At 46.1% G+C, this 17,500-nt stretch overlaps 2 protein-coding genes across 3 annotated transcripts in view; one reads left to right on the plus strand and one right to left on the minus strand.

The window, feature by feature from the left end:
• The window catches only part of LOC125311021 (calcium/calmodulin-dependent protein kinase type 1D-like), a 61,877-nt gene extending 56,692 nt beyond the window's left edge, over positions 1–5,185 (plus strand). The window contains exons 9-10 of the mRNA XM_048268829.1: positions 2,606–2,916; positions 4,719–5,185. Coding sequence (XP_048124786.1) covers positions 2,606–2,916; positions 4,719–4,840 — 433 coding nt within the window. The 3' untranslated portion in view covers positions 4,841–5,185. The remainder of the gene's footprint in view (positions 1–2,605; positions 2,917–4,718) is intronic.
• Positions 5,186–13,132: 7,947 nt separating this feature from the next.
• The window catches only part of ccdc3a (coiled-coil domain containing 3a), a 12,273-nt gene continuing 7,905 nt past the window's right edge, over positions 13,133–17,500 (minus strand). For both annotated transcript variants that reach the window (XM_048268176.1, XM_048268177.1), the window contains one exon: positions 13,133–14,607. In XM_048268176.1, the coding sequence (XP_048124133.1) occupies positions 14,287–14,607 (321 nt within the window). In that variant the 3' untranslated portion in view covers positions 13,133–14,286. The remainder of the gene's footprint in view (positions 14,608–17,500) is intronic.

The raw sequence follows: 17,500 nt of genomic DNA on the forward strand, positions 1-17,500 counted from the left end.
CTTACTCTCGGCTTGCTCTGAAAGCTGTTGTGCAACGCTGTCATGACAACTGTGTGACTGCACTTCCCAGAACAACTGACAGTGTCATAATTGGTTTCTTGACTGGATGAACTATACAAAAAAAAGTTTTTTATCTGTGCTCTGCATGACTTTTTGGATAGCTCCTCCATCTTTGGCATGACGTAAACGTTGTGGGCTCTTTTCGCCCGACGAGGCCTCCCGTGTGAGTGCGTGAGTGTGCCTGAATCCCGTTGTCTTGTTAGCGAGCTCCCCTCTGGCTCTGTGGAGCCGGGCCACCAGTGGCGAGAGGGGGAAATCTCCTGAATGAATGCGGGCCAATTAGTGGCTAACGAGCCATCAGCCATTCTCAGGCACTAAGCGCCAATCAGCATATCCTCCCCTGACTCACATTTAGAGAGCACGCCAGCCTAACGAGGGAGACTTCTCTGGGCGGTGGAGGGGAGGGAGGGAGGGGTTGGGTAGAGAGTGGTTCAGGTGGAGGAAAGGTGGTGAAGAGAGGGTTTAAGCAGGACCTCAATAGCCCCTTTACATTGACACTCTTAATCTGATTACAAATGGAGTAACGGCTCAATCGGAATACCTCAACCGATCGGATTCAGCCCGATCCGACTAAATTTCCAATCGGATCGAGAGAGGTGGTGCACTCCGTTCTGATAATCCGATCGATCGAAAAATCCACCCATGTAAACAGGTACTCCAATAGTTGGAGTACATTTCCTCTTTCTGCGCAGGTGTTCCCTATGTGCTAATGATGCACAGTGACGTAAACCAGTGTTTCTCAAAGTGTGGTCCGCAAGCTAGCCCAAGTGGTCCGTGAGCAGACGTGGGAAAATATAATATAGATGAGTTGTTTGCAATATTGAACCAACTTGTATATAAATCCAAACATTTCTGCAACACTGCCTAGTGCCTATGTAAGCCATGCTAGTTTAAAACATATATATTCTCTGATACAATAAGCAAAGGTGCAAAGACAATCAAGGTGGTTCAGTGAGTAGGCATATTGTGTAATTTACTGTTGAAGTAGGTCGACTTTTTTTTTTTTTTTTAGCTAGGTGGTCCGCCCAGAGCCAGAGCCAGAGCCAGAGCCAGAGCCAGAGCCAGAGCCAGAGCCAGAGCCAGAGCCAGAGCCAGAGCCAGAGCCAGAGCCAGAGCCAGAGCCAGAGCCAGAGCCAGAGCCAGAGCCAGAGCCAGAGCCAGAGCCAGAGCCAGAGCCAGAGCCAGAGCCAGAGCCAGAGCCAGAGCCAGAGCCAGAGCCAGAGCCAGAGCCAGAGCCAGAGCCAGAGCCAGAGCCAGAGCCAGAGCCAGAGCCAGAGCCAGAGCCAGAGCCAGAGCCAGAGCCAGAGCCAGAGCCAGAGCCAGAGCCAGAGCCAGAGCCAGAGCCAGAGCCAGAGCCAGAGCCAGAGCCAGAGCCAGAGCCAGAGCCAGAGCCAGAGCCAGAGCCAGAGCCAGAGCCAGAGCCAGAGCCAGAGCCAGAGCCAGAGCCAGAGCCAGAGCCAGAGCCAGAGCCAGAGCCAGAGCCAGAGCCAGAGCCAGAGCCAGAGCCAGAGCCAGAGCCAGAGCCAGAGCCAGAGCCAGAGCCAGAGCCAGAGCCAGAGCCAGAGCCAGAGCCAGAGCCAGAGCCAGAGCCAGAGCCAGAGCCAGAGCCAGAGCCAGAGCCAGAGCCAGAGCCAGAGCCAGAGCCAGAGCCAGAGCCAGAGCCAGAGCCAGAGCCAGAGCCAGAGCCAGAGCCAGAGCCAGAGCCAGAGCCAGAGCCAGAGCCAGAGCCAGAGCCAGAGCCAGAGCCAGAGCCAGAGCCAGAGCCAGAGCCAGAGCCAGAGCCAGAGCCAGAGCCAGAGCCAGAGCCAGAGCCAGAGCCAGAGCCAGAGCCAGAGCCAGAGCCAGAGCCAGAGCCAGAGCCAGAGCCAGAGCCAGAGCCAGAGCCAGAGCCAGAGCCAGAGCCAGAGCCAGAGCCAGAGCCAGAGCCAGAGCCAGAGCCAGAGCCAGAGCCAGAGCCAGAGCCAGAGCCAGAGCCAGAGCCAGAGCCAGAGCCAGAGCCAGAGCCAGAGCCAGAGCCAGAGCCAGAGCCAGAGCCAGAGCCAGAGCCAGAGCCAGAGCCAGAGCCAGAGCCAGAGCCAGAGCCAGAGCCAGAGCCAGAGCCAGAGCCAGAGCCAGAGCCAGAGCCAGAGCCAGAGCCAGAGCCAGAGCCAGAGCCAGAGCCAGAGCCAGAGCCAGAGCCAGAGCCAGAGCCAGAGCCAGAGCCAGAGCCAGAGCCAGAGCCAGAGCCAGAGCCAGAGCCAGAGCCAGAGCCAGAGCCAGAGCCAGAGCCAGAGCCAGAGCCAGAGCCAGAGCCAGAGCCAGAGCCAGAGCCAGAGCCAGAGCCAGAGCCAGAGCCAGAGCCAGAGCCAGAGCCAGAGCCAGAGCCAGAGCCAGAGCCAGAGCCAGAGCCAGAGCCAGAGCCAGAGCCAGAGCCAGAGCCAGAGCCAGAGCCAGAGCCAGAGCCAGAGCCAGAGCCAGAGCCAGAGCCAGAGCCAGAGCCAGAGCCAGAGCCAGAGCCAGAGCCAGAGCCAGAGCCAGAGCCAGAGAAGCTGCAGCTGGGCAGCAGCATGAGCAGCAGCATGAGCAGCAGCATGGGCAGCAGCATAGACGGCGCCGCCACCAACCCGACCCGAAGCCAAAGCCAAGCGCACAGCCAGAGCCAGAGCCAGAGCCATACACCAAACCAGACGCCGCCGCTGCAGTCGCAGCAGGCCACACCAAACCAGACGCAGATGCAGACGCCACTGGCGCAGACGAAGACGCCCGTCCAGATGACACCAAACCAGATGCCGCTGAACCATGCCCACGGGCAGAGCCAGAACGCCGTACATGTCAAGAGTCCCGTCCCGGACGCCACCTCTGTGCCCTGCAAGGACTGTAAGTTGGCCTCCGATCTCTCAGGAGTCACATGTTTTGTCTGATTTTCTCTTATTTGACAGTCTTAAGCGTTAAGAGTGTCAAGTGATTTTCATTCCTGGGGAAATATTCAGATTTAAACATGAATTAAGATGGATATGTTGAAATATAAATATATGAAAATATCTCAAAGTAAATATAAATATATAAAAATAAGGGTGAGGGAAGTGTGATGTGTACAGTATTTATTTTTACGTATATTTAGTGTTGTTACTGTTACTGCCGACAGGGTAAAGAATACTACTTTTAGTTTGCATAGCACCTGTCACAATCACAATGTCACCTTGCGAAATCATGAAAAGAGACCTTAACCATTTCTCTCTGCCTAGTACTGTATCTTGTGAAGTGTAAGTTGGCAGTTGTGACTCTGTATTATGTACTCAGTATGATGCTAACCTGTGATGGACTAGTGTCCTGTCCAGGGGGAGTCTATTACTCGCATCGTGTGAGTACCTGCTCTATTAGCGTCCAAGACTAGGAAAGGATTAACTTATGATGCTATCATATTGATGAAAGGTATATATATTCAATTATTTTTATTGAGTTTCACACAACCAATTACATATACATTGACATAGTAAAAGCGTAAGCATGAATGAAATACATTTCAGCGAAATCAATGGATCAGAAATGCCACAAACTTACACGCACATGAAATAAGACAAAGTGACAATACAGACAGGTAGAAAACAACCATATTGATGAAAGGTATCTCGGAACATTATAGCTTTGTAGCTTGTGATGTAGCTTTGAATATTACTGTAACATTGTCAGCATGTGTTAAATGGAAAAGATATATGCTTATGGATTCTTTTACAGTGAGATATCCATTTAATGTAATTTATCGTTGCAAGTGTTGGAACTGAGCTGATTTTTGAGTTTTGAGTAGAAGGACACATGAACAGTCATTCACTTTTATTATTTTTTTAAGACTAACAAGGCCTGATATTGGGCAGTTACAGAATCAATGAACACTGGAATGAGCCAAATACTTTCAAAGGTCAACAATGTAGAGATGTGATTGTGTGCTACAGATTTTTGCTATCATGTTTCTGAAAACAAACCAAAGATCGAGAAGAGTACGAAAAAGGAAGGTCTTGGCCAATGCAGTATCAGCTGAACAGATTTGGTTTTGGTTGATACTAAGGGAGGTATGCTGGATTTACTATAGGACTTACTCAAGGATAGTACTAGTGTGTATTAAGGATAGTCATAGTGTGTAATAGGATAGTAGTATTGTGATTTTAAATGTATTTCACTTTTCTTTAATTAATTTACTTACTTAATTAATTAATCATTTACTTACTTATTAATACTAATGTAAAGTCACTTTGGATAATAGTGTTAGCAAAGTAAACATACACATAAACATAGTATATAGTACTTTTGTCCCTGTTCACATTGGAGTTGTGTTGGTTGTGGCTACATGGTTGTCTCCAGGTGAACTCTGGCTAATTCTTCACCTTTGTGTTATGTCAACACACAGTATCTCTGCAGTAGTCTCTTTGTCAGTGGTGTTTGTGACAGGAATCTGTGCATCTTTAGTTTCTGTTGTTAATTTGTATGTTCTGTAGTTTATTTGTATATTATTTGTCCATGTCTCTTAAGCAGTTATGGTATTTCTGTAGTTGTACTGTGCCTTCAGTGCTGTGTGATGTCATTTATTTTTCAGAATTGGTGTAATTCAGAATTTGAATTCAGAATTTTATTTATTTCGGAATTTTATTCAGAATTGGAATGATTGGCGGCTTTGTCTCTTGTAGGTCCCGCCCCTTCCTCTACCCCCTGCAGCCTGGCCTTGGCTGCTTCCTCCTCGGCCGCGGGAGTGGAGTCCTGCCGACCACGTCCTTCCACTGTCGCCACGGTGATCACGGGGCCCAAGTGACGCCAGGTCCTGCGGGGAGAGAGCTGGGAGGCGACCGCGCTGTGAACGCACACACACCTTCGTCGCTGCCCAACCCACTCCCCGCCCTGCCGCGGAGAGGCAGAGGACTGTCTGATTGCCATAGCCTATTGCACACACACACACACACACACACACACACACACACACACACACACACACACACACACACACACACACACACACACACACATATCCACCTGGACCTGCATGCCAGAAGAGGGCAAAGCTCTCTCTCTCTCACACACACACACACGTTTCTTGGTGTTTTATGCCCCCAATGTTGTCTTCAAGGCAGCACTGCCTAGAAGGCACTAGGGTTAGGCATGGGTTAAGGTTAGGGTTGGGGTTAGGTTTAGGATCAGGTGCCTTTAAGTCAGCGGTGTCAGCGCTGCCTGGAAGACGATGGGGGCATAAAACACCATCGAGCCACACACACACACACACACACACACACACACACACACACACACACACACACACACACACACACACACACACACACAGACACAGACTCATACATGATCACACACAGGCAAAGAAGCACACACAAACATAGATTCTCACACATGTTGTTTGCAAATATTCTATTGACAAACAGCAGGGGGCAATTGATATTGCTGCTGGATTTGCAGGTCCATCGAGCTGTGTGTGTGTGTAAGTGTGTGTGTGTGTTTATGGGTGCAGGCTGCCTGGTTGTATAAGTGGATGTGCGAGTGTGTGTATGTGTGAGAGAGAGAGTGTTCAGGAGCCAGTGTTGTCATGACATCAACTTAACAGAAGCGTAAACTTCTCTTCTCGTCAGTTTTCGTCCCTAGCTCTACCGTTTCTCTCACTCCGCTACTTTCTTTCCTCAGTCCTTTTTTTCCCCCTCGTTTTTTCGTCTGCACTTCTCCTCATTTTCTCATCTTCTATCTGTACTTTTTGTCGTTCCAACTGCATCCACGTTTTGTGCATACATGTCGCTAAAGTGCTTTACGAGTACCAAACGACTGTTGAGTGCTGTACCCTGACTCTGGGCTTATTTGCTCCCTATTTGCACAGGAGATGTAGAAGTGATTCTCAGACATCCTGAGCTGCGGGTGTGTTTGTGTGTGTGTGTGTGTGTGTGTGTGTACAGCTACCAGTCGCACTAGTCCAAGTGAAGTTAAGTTCTCTACAGTATACTGTATAATAGAGAGATGGAAGTTCTTAAAAAGTTCCCGTTCTTCAGAGTGGGGAGGTGTCGGAACATTGTATAATTTTGTCGTTAATGGAAACATGCAATATGTTTTACTGATTTTCTTACTTTGTGAGACTCTTTTGTTTTTGTAAAAAGCACTCTTCTCTAGGACAGGGCAGGCAGCACAGCACTACTACACAGCTGTGGAGCTTTTCGCAGGGTGATTCATCAGGTTTGAACTCTCTTGGCCTGTTCTGCAACAGAATGGCATTTTTGGTCCATAAAATCGATTCTTTTTTTTTTTTTTTTTTTTTTTTACTTGAAAGATGGTAGAACTGTTAACCCCTCACTTCCCAACCCCCACCCCACCCAACCTCCACCCCCTGACACCCCAGAAAAAAAAGCCATGGCATCAGTCATCCGTGTCCAGTTTAACGAGTTCTCAGGGACTACTGCATGGACGCCGCGACACACTTCTCCACAGTGACCCCTCTGACTTGCTTGAGAGTTTACTATATGTATCAGTATGTGTGTGTGTGTGTGTGTTTGTATATCCGTATGTCTGTATGTGGGTTCTCAAAGGAGTGGACAGCACTGGCAATGATGGAATCAGTTTCTGTGTATTCATATATCAGAACAGGCAGGACATTCTTATGGAAATGTGACAGGAGACAAAATATTGGTGGTATCCTATTTGTTATGGCCGGATGATGGATGGATGCACCCGTATATGATGAGATTAAATATATGATAAATATGTATGCCTGCAACAGAGTTCTTGGGATGCACAGAAAGAAATGAATGTAATTTTTGTGGCATTGGTGTTGATATCAGAGTGTGTTGTGTGTGTACCTCGTATTTGTCAAGGAGGCAAAACATGTGATGCGTTTCTTATGATTTCCCAATTCCACAGTTAATGATCAGAGATGCATAAGACTGAACACCGACTGAAAACTTCCACACACCTACCTGTCTGACGTGCTGGTGCCCATGGGAACGGAAATAAAAACATTCTAGAAAGCTTACGTGATGGGAATCAAAACCTCAAACCTAGTCAGGATCTCAGTTTCCTCTGCTGAGGAAAAGGGACACAGAGATTGTAAACCTGCTCTGTGAAGCCCACTCTACCCTCTCTGGTCCTGAGCCAGGGCTTGCCGTCCAGATTCTGCAGAACCTCTACAGTATGCTTCGTCCTTTTGGATTCGGCTATTTGGCTCCTACAAAAGCGGCACATAATAATTAAGCGTCACATAATAATGATTTCCACATCACATGTGATTATCACAGATAACAGATTGCATTCGATTACCACTAATAAGGTTTGATTTACACAATAGTCTCCGACTCTGTGATAAAGGAGCATGGAGGCTGACATGTGCACCCCTTTGATCTGTTGTGAGGTGTTTCAATGGGAAGTGACTGGGAGTGGCCTATAGACCACATAGTGCTCCCACATTATGTACGTCCACTGATCTGCCATTATTTATGCTGCTGTCCAGTTCTTCGGATGGAGGTAGAGTTTACACTTTGTCTATGCTGTGTAAAACCCAGTTTTCTTTCTTCTTTCTTGTGTTGTTTCCCTGTTTAATTTTGTCTGTGTTTGGGTGGGGGGGGTGGAATCACGGTGTCTGTATATGTTTTGAAATTAATGATGTGCATGTGGCTAGTCTATGTAAAGGTTTGTAAATAGATTGTGAATACCATTGTTCATGTCCTACATAAAAAAAGGAGCTTGAGAATGTCCTGTGTGTGCCTGTGTGTGAATGTATGGGGGGGTAGTGTGTGTCCGTGTGTGTGTGTGTGTGTGTGTGTGTGTGTTTGGGGAAATGTGGACGATTGTATTCTTTCACTGGAATGTCAATCTCGTGTCAAATGAAATGCTAACCAATGCTTGTAAAACCCGCTGTCCATTCCTCCCTCTTGTCTAATGCTGTGCACGTGTCTCCTGTTAACGATCTGTCTTTTTTGGGAAAGGGGGTCTCACACACTTAGTCCAGTATTGGCTCTGTAATGCAACCAGCGTCACCACTTTCAGACAGAGGTGAACAGCCCCGGCTTCAGAAATGTGAAATCCTGCCGTGTGTGTCTTTTCGCCTGTGCACTAAACACAAGTGATATCACTTATTAGCTGATCTACCTTGCTGAAGAATTGAGCTACATATGATCAGCTGGTTTAGTGAATGGTTGGAGCAAATATGCGCTAAGACTTTTACTTTTCTGAAGCCTCGATGGCCATCACTGCTCCCAGACTTGGGTTAAGTCCAGTCCTGAACCTGAGCTTTGACCCCAGGATTAGCTCAGGACTAGGCCTTTCAGTGGGTCGGCGGTCTGGCTCTAAATGTTTTAGTAGAAGTGGAATGAAGTCATGTTTTTTTTTCTTACATAGACTGCAGTGCGACACTAGGTTTTGGGACAGTGTGTCACGGAGTGTTTTTCCGCTGAGGAAGTTTCCTTGTGTCTCCTCCAAGCTCAGGTGCTGAGTTTGCCTCCTTTAAAAAAAAAAAAAAAGAGAAAAAAACATCTGAAAAGCTGTGATTGACAGGTCAGTGTCACCCATGGCAACGTGCGTTAAGCAACCTTTACTGGAACTGACTTTGTCATGGCAAGAGCTTGCCAAAAACGAAAACAACTGACTTCAAAAATCTCATTAATGAGAAACCATGAACGTCCAAAAATGTATCTTTTTTTTGTAATGAAATACAAGCATGTCAGAAATTGCTTTGTATAGAAAAAAGAAAACTTCCAATCCCACACGTTTGCATAACTTGATATTCCCTCACCACGTAACTGTATATCTCTATGTTATGAAGCATATAGGGCCTTGTGATAAATACCATGTCAGCCCACCATACATCACTTTCACTGGAACCTCCATGCCAACCCTATCTGAGACAGAAAACTTTTTTTTTTTTTTTAAAAAAAGATGAATTAAAAACACCCAGTGAAATGTGAAATATATACTCTTTGCATGTGACGATGACAACAATCCATATTTCGGTATGTGGGAGCAACATATCAATACTACTAACCTTACTGTGATGTGGAACTTGTGTTATAATGGGGCTTGTATATCCGATGCCTTTGACAATCATGTGCACATATCAAGAGTTTCTATCATGCTGAACACCAAGGGAAGAATGAACGATTGTTTTTGTTTTACCCTCAAATAAATCCTGAATGACCATTAAGCAAGTCCATATGTGTCTCATTGGAATGTCTCCGTGCTTGGTAATACTGTAGGAACAAATAGCCATCACAGTGGCGTGTATTTATCAGGCTTAAAATAAATACACATTTGTAGTCATAAACACACACATACATTAGATCCATTCCCATCTGGACACCGGTGCCTTCGCGAGCAGCCTAATATCTGTCACACACACACACACAGTCACAAATAACACACACATTGGATATATTCCCTGTGGCCCCCTGTGAGCACTCTAATACCTGTCAATATTATGCCACCATTGTGCAGATGATCCCCAACCGCCTCTCAGCACTTGGCAGCATCTGCGCCTGAATGAAAGTCTGAATGGATGAATGCAATTTACCTCCTCTGACCCGCACACTCAGCTCTCCATCACGGCCTATAACACCGCCACGAGAGCCAGGAAATAGATTGCTCTGTCCAGCCTCTGAATATTTAGCACATTTAATCTGCCTGCAGGGGGTGGGGGGAGAAAGGAGGTTGGGGAGGGAGGGAACCTTTTTTTCAAATTTCTCTCAACAAGGAAAATGAAAAACACTTCAGGGCAAATGCCACTTCATTTCATTCATGCGTGTATTTCTCTGTATATGTTTTGTTTGTTTTTTTCTCTCTAAACGGAGTTTACAAGCATAAAATGGACCGGCTCTCACTGGTCCCTTCAGCCAGGAGAGGTTCCCCTGGTCTGAGAGATCTGTGTAGGCTACCCTGGCTAGGGTTTGCAGGTGCAGGGCCCTGTAGCTGTGAACTGAGAGAGAGAGAGAGAGAGAGAGAGAGTGTGAAAGAGAGAGAGTCTTTATGAGGTAATGGTGTGGAAAGGCAGAGTAGCTGTTTTTCCATCTCAGAGTTGGAACTGTTCTGGAGGGATGTGTGGTCGTTAGTAGGAATGAGCCTCTGGGCTTTATTTGGACGGGCTGGTGTTTGGTCTCCATGGGCTAGAGATTAAGAGTGAATTTGGTTTAACTGTGCCCTTCACTTTCCCACCACACACACACACATTCCCTTACCAATATGCACTCATCGCCTTGTGAACTCACACACGCACGCACACACACACACACACACATACAGGTCTTAATCTTGGGTCTTAATCTCCCACTCACACATTTTTTGTCACCTGTGTGCCAGGAAAAAACACTCAGTTTCACACACATGCACCATCACACATACACATTTTCCATTCATAATCTCTCACTTATTTCCTCTTTCTGGCGGTCACACGGATTTTTTTTTTTTTTTTTCTTTTTGTGCCCAAATTTCCGTCCAATCCCGGGACACTGAAAGACCGGGGGTACACGAAACTTGGTGGACATGTAACCCCACATGGATAGCATGGAACCATCGTTTTTTCGTTTTGATCTGTAGCCCCTCCGCTGAATTGGACCCCGAAGGAGGGTGGTAGACCCGAACACAGTTTTCTGTGAATATCTCGAAAACCGTAGGGTTTAGAGGACCATTTCTTTTTGTATGTTGATCTCAAGGGGCCATGTCAACCCATTCCATAACCACTCATTTCATGTATAGCGCCACCTAGTTAAACACAAAAAAGTAAAAAAATGAGGTGGTGTAATTGAAGGTATCTGTGACCCCAACATAGTCAAAACTGCACAAAATTGGAAGTGTAGGATCATTATGACACCCCATGTATGCACGCCAAGTTTAATGAAATTCCGTTCATGGGGGGCCACACAATAAATTAATTTGTATGTTACTATACACCAACTGGCCTGTAGGTGGCGGAGACAGTTTTCTGTGAATATCTCGAGAACCGCCGGGCCTAGGAGGTCCACCTTTTTGTATGTTGGTCTTAAGGGGCATGTCAACCATCCCATTACCACTTATTTCATGTATATGCCACCTAGTTAAAATTAAAAAAGCAAAAATGAGGTGTTTTTCATCTCAATATCTCTGGCTGACAAGGTCAAACTGCACAGAAATTAAAGAGTAGGATCATTATGACACCCTCTGAATGCATGCCAAGTTTTGTGTACTTTCGTTCATGGGGGCCTTACAATAAAATAATTTATGTGTACATTTAGTGACGACACCAACAAGGATTCCCGGGACACTGAAAGACCGGGGTACACAAAAACTTGGTGAGCATGTACCCCACACACACACACACACCCCCGGTACACACACTAACTCTTCCTATTTCTTTTGCGCACACACACACACACACACACACACACATAGACCCTGCTGAGAGAGGCAGACTTTGTGTAATAGTTAGACTTTGGAGCTGAGTGATGGTAATATCTATATATGTGCCAGAGGGCTCCAAGACACTTGCCTCATATTATGGGGAGACATTGGTGAGTAATACGACTGGGGTGAATGGACTGTCTGGGATGCTCTGAAGTTGGATACAAACAGGAAATAATGGAGGGCTCAGGCCATGTTTGAGCCAAGAGGCTTAGTGTATCTCTGTCTCAAATTCTCAATATCTCAAATTACAGGCCCCCAACACAGGAGACAAGTGTGTGTGTGTATGTGCGTGTAAAGATAAATAAGATGGAAAAGAGAGGACCCACAGAGAGTAAGATCCCCATGACACACACACACATACACACACACACACTCACACTCACAGGAAGCTTGTTGTTGAGCAGTGAGAGAGTCTAGCTCAATTACTGGAGTTGTGTTGAGCAGCAGGTGAGTCCCGCGGGTGGGAGATGGTGGTTGGTCCAAGACTGAGGTCGACTAAGGTTGTGTGCTGGAGTAGACCATGTGCTGACTAACATTAATACCATTATGTGTGTGTGTGTGTGTGTGTGTGTTTTGTGTGTATGAATGTGGAGCAGCTGGTGAATCAGAGTTCATCACTAATTCACAGGACCCAAGGCACCAAACACATTTAGGAAGCCCACTCTGAAAATTAGAATCAATTAGAGACCATCATCGCTCTCCCACTCTGTCTCTCCCACACAAACAGACTCTTTACTTTTTCTCTTGCACACACACACACACACTTTACTTTTTTCTTCTCTAGTACATGCACACACTTCTCTCTTTCCAACACACACACACACACACACAAAACAACAAAACAAGATGGATTATATTACCGGAATGAACTGGATCATTATTTGGGAAAAGTACCAGCTTCTACCTGGTCCCAGGAACACATTCCACACAACGGTGCTACTAGCCCAGACCTGCACGTCAGGGGGAAACAAGCAAGGTTGTGTATCTGTTTATCTGTCTGTGTATGCGTTTCCATGTGTATGATGATTCATCTGTGTTTATGGGGTTTAGAGTATTTATGTGTTTGACAATGCAAATAGTCCCTTATTTTGGAAAAGATGTAACATTGATATTTGATCCAGTACATATGTGTGAATTTATGAGCAAGAAACACCGGTATGTGTTTGTATATTTTTACTGTGTGTGTGTGCATTAATATTTATTGTTAGTCTCCTCATACACCTCCTTGGGAAAATTCTTATTTCTGGGATGCAGGAGCTCTAGGGGTTGGATACCCTAAATGTGTTCCTCATTAGTCAGAGTGAATCCAGCTGCATAAACCTGTTGCATAACACACCCCAGGTATGACTTGGTAATCAGCAGTGTGTGTGTGTGTGTGTTCAGGGACAGCTCTGAGGAATGGGACAGTCCGTGTGCAGGAATGCATGTGTGTGTGTGTGTGTGTGTGTGTGTGTGTGAGAGAGAGAGACTGACTTGTGATGTAACAGTAGCAGTTTCATTTGTTCCCTTCAGAACTGCCAGAATTCCATCCCTCGCTGCAACCTTTCCGAGCCCAGAATTCCAGAGTAATCCAATAAGCACAAATCCATCTTCTCTTAAACACACACACACACACACACACACAAAGTATAATTCCCTCTTTCACTTCAGACAAAGTCAGTGAGGGTATCTGGCATTGATATATAAACCTTCAAAAAAAGATGACAGTGGTATTTATTAACACTTTATATGCCGCTAAGTACAGAATCATATACAGGTATAAAAACAACAGCACATCATTAATCTATGAACAAATGAATCGTCCTCTTTCACACATTATTCGTTTCAAACATCCAAAATTCACTCAGTCATTTACTCATTCAGTCATGACAATGGAATTAAGTTCCCTCCAGTTCTAGACTGGGGAACAAAGAAAGTTCCTCTGGTGCTTTTCAATGTCTTTTAGCATTGTGTGTGTGTGTGTGTCTGAACATTATGTGTAAGGATAAGTGTTATGTATGTGTATGTGTGTGCATTTGCACGCTTGTGCAAGTGTGTGTGTGTGTATAGTGTAAAAGGATATGAGAGAGTGATAGACACCATGTCTATGTGTGTGTCAATATGCATGTGGTAAATGCCCAAGCGATGCAGCATACGGATATGAATGGATGCATTTCTCTACAATCTACAGATGGACATGGTGAAACACGAGAACCCGATGAAAGAGAAGGAAGTAAAGCAGTGGAAACAAGAGAGTAAAGAGATTCACAGATGAATGGAGGAAGAGAGAAAGATGTAGAATGAGAGAGGAAAGAGAATTAGTTATGGAACAAGAGAGGAGAAGGAGTTAGATATAGCATGAATACAGACCAATAGACATCCAGAGACTGCCCAGCAGTCTTATTGGCTATTAACAATCTCAATGTGTGTGTGTGTGTGTGTGTGTGTGTGTGTGTGTGTGTGTGTGTGTGTGTGTGTGTGTGTGTGTGTGTGTGTGTGTGTGTGTGTGGGTGTGTGTGTGTGTGGTGTGTGTGTGTGTGGTTTGGGTGAGATGGTGTCAAGTCAGTGTCTGGGAGAATCAATCCTTTAAGTCTCTGTGTGGTGAATGCAATAGGTGTGGTATACCTATGTGTGGGTGGTATGTTGAGGTGAGAGAGTATGTTGAGATCGTGTGTGTAAACCTGTGTGACCTCGGATGTAGGTAGTGTAACATTGTGTGTGTGTGTGTGTAGTGTGAGATAGACCTACTAAGTGAATTGTGTCCTCATGTCTCCTCACAGTCCAGGTGAATCACTGATGGTGTGGGTGTGTGTGTGTGTGTGTGTGTGTGTGTGTGTGTGTGTGTGTGTGTGTGTGTGTGCCTCCATCTCCTCACAGTCCCTGTATGTAGCTGGAGCGCCGCGGGGTGGTCTGCTTGGGTTTCTGCGGCGCGGCGTGGTGCGGCGAGATGGCGTTCAGGTGGTGTCCAGCCCTCCTCGTCGCGGGCCAGCTCAGCCTTTCGCGCAAGCGCCTCGTGGCCTTCAGCTCCGCCTGCCGCGCCGTCTTGCGCGCCCGCCGCATCGAGCGCTTGAGCTTGCGCACGCGCTCCTTCAGCTGCCGGTTGCGACGCTCCAGCTCGGCCGTGCGCTCGGTCAGCACACGCACGCGCTCCTCCTCCTCGAACAGCACCTGCTGCACCGACGAACACAGCAGCTGGGAAAGAGGGAACAGGGAGGGAGGGAGAGAGAGAGGGAGCGAGGGAGAGGGGAAAGAGGGAGAACAAAACAAAAATGAGGATGCAGCCAACTCCTTGTATGTTTGTAATAATTGTTTTGAAATATCTTCTGTTGCTTTATCTTACTGTATTGATTTTCCAATTCTGCTCAACATATTTGTGTGTGTGTGTGTGTGTGTGCGTGTGTGTTTGTGTGTGTGATAGAGCTTTGGTAATAATGTTACTGAAGCGTTCATGCCAATAAAGCTTTCTTGAAATGAATTGAGAGGGAGCAAGGAGAGAGACTTTGGCTTTCAAAACTCCTTTCATTCAATTCCAGTTGCTTTACTAGCACGACTCTTTGGATACAGTATTACCAAAGCTCAGTAATACAATAGACTGAAGACACGTCAGCAAAAATACAAGAAAATTACAGTGAGGGGGGTCTTGAGGGGAAATAAAAGAGTGGATGGAATGAAAGTGCTGAGAGAAAGGGAGGTTAGGAGATGAGCAGAGGAGTGAGTGACAGATGGTGACAGTCAAAAGATACATATGAGGGTGAAAAGAAGTACTGGAGGCCAGGAGGCAATCAAATGTTTTTGTTCATTCATTATTCATGAATTATGAGGAATATATTAGTCATTGTTTATTTTATTAAAATTTGTATTCATACATTTTTACTAATAAATTAATAGAACTAGTAACAATTTTGCTTGTTTGAATGTTTTGTCTTTACTTTTATATTTGTAAAGTGCATTGATACCATGTTACATGGTAATACTCCCTTAAAAACAATACATTGATTGATTGATTGATTGAAGAGACAGAACAAGAGAGGGAAGGTAGAGTTTGTTCCATCAATTTCAGTCTTCAGACGTCACAGGGTCAGACTTAGAGTTCTTATTGTCCAAGCCTACATTTTGGGCATAATAAGTGTGTGTGTGTGGGGGGGGGGGAAAGAGTGTGTGTGTCTTTTGATCCTGTGAGGGAAATTTGGTCTCCCAATCCGTGTGTGAATTAGTGAAACACACTCAGCACACAGTGAAGTAAAGCACACACTAATCCTGATGCAGTGAGCTGCCTGCAACAACAGCGGCGCTCGGGGAGCAGTGAGGGGTTAGGTGCCTTGCTCAAGGGCACTTCAGCCGTGCCTACTGGTCGGGGTTCGAACCACCAACCCTCTGGTAACAAGTATGAAGCGCTAACCAGTAGGCCACGGCTGCCCCATTACTGCTGATTACATAGTGGTATATAGTATTGATCAGTGTTGTATGAATTGCTACCTAAGGTCACCTCTGCATTGTAGCCTGAATGTTATTCCTCTTCTTTTGTTAGTCACTTTGGATGAAAGTGTCTGCTGAATGAATACATGTAATAGAAATGTATTTTAAGTCTTAAAAGAACCATGGACAAAACTCCTGAGTGGGATCTAGCTTCAGTGGGCACAACGCTGGCCAGTTCTTGACCCCTCTGTTGAGGTGAAGTGTGGTCAGATGAGTAGAGCGAGCGCGAGGCTCCTGCTCTGCGTGGTGCCGTGCTGCTGCTGCTGCCGCCACTGCGGCACTCGAGATATGCAGGTCACACAGCGCCGCGCATCATTCATGACATCATCTCCTGTCAGCTCCATCACTTCCCCTCCACTGCCTGCTTTATTCTCTAGGCCCCCTGCCTGTGACTGTGTGTGTGTGTGTGAAAGACAGCAAGAAAGTGTGCACAAGAGAGAGAACATATCTAATCATATTTGATATTTGTGAATGTGCAGGTAGTGGGAAGATAGACACAGCATGTCCCTTTGTATGTGTGTGTGTGTGGGTTAAGATTGACAGACATTGTATGTGTCCAAAATGTGTTTGTGTGTGCATTAGCATTCATGGTATTTGTGCATGTATATGTATAAGTGTGCAGTAATATGTGTTACAATCAGACTACTGAATACTACAAAACTGATCTGAACTATTTATTTTTTTATTTGAGTGTACTTGTAGAGGCTGGGGGCGGTGTGTGGAGGAGATCAGAGGACTATTGTGAGGTGGGTGGGCGGGCGGGTGGGTTGTGTTTATTCACCCTCACTGGAGTTTGGGGCCCTCGCTAGGCACACTGAGCCACACCGCCACATGCAGAATGTTGGGGCAAGCCAGAGATTACACGGCCAATGACCGTCCCTAACCCCACTCCAGTGCACAATACACACACACACACACACACACACACACACAGCCAATGACCGTCCCTAACCCCACTCCAGTGCACAATACACACACACTCACATATGCAAACAATGCACCCACACGCACACAATCACGCACTATACACACACATGCACATATACATACACTATCATGCACACACACACACACAAACACACACACACTCACATATGCAAACCATGCACTCACACGCACACAATCATGCACATATACACACACATGCACATATACATACACTATCATGCACACACACACACACACACACACACACACAAACACACACACAGAGGGGGGCATTGTGGGTAATAGTTGTGTTGATGGGGAGGACTTTTAGGAGTTATGTGGAGCACAGGTAAGAGGAAAGGAAGAAGTAGGGCCCTATCGCTCCAGGCTTACAGAGGTAATGAACACTGACTTAGGACTTAGAGAAACAACAACACAGGGATTGGTGTATTTTCTCCGTTTTAGGTTGAAAAAGTAGCTGTTCCAGGCAGAAGTTCACATGATTTACGGGTTACGCTCTTCCCGCTCCTCCTGCTGCGTCATCATCACAGCCTCACGCACCTCTCCCGTACTGTCTCCTCATTCATCATGTGGAACGCTGGGGCTATAAGCGGGGGCATCTGGACGGATTTCTAGAAGCATTTGCGAGAGACTCAAGCGATGCAGAGTCTGAACTCCAAAT

The sequence above is a fragment of the Alosa alosa genome, chromosome 17 (assembly GCF_017589495.1).
Source record: "Alosa alosa isolate M-15738 ecotype Scorff River chromosome 17, AALO_Geno_1.1, whole genome shotgun sequence".
Lineage (NCBI taxonomy): Eukaryota > Metazoa > Chordata > Actinopteri > Clupeiformes > Clupeidae > Alosa > Alosa alosa.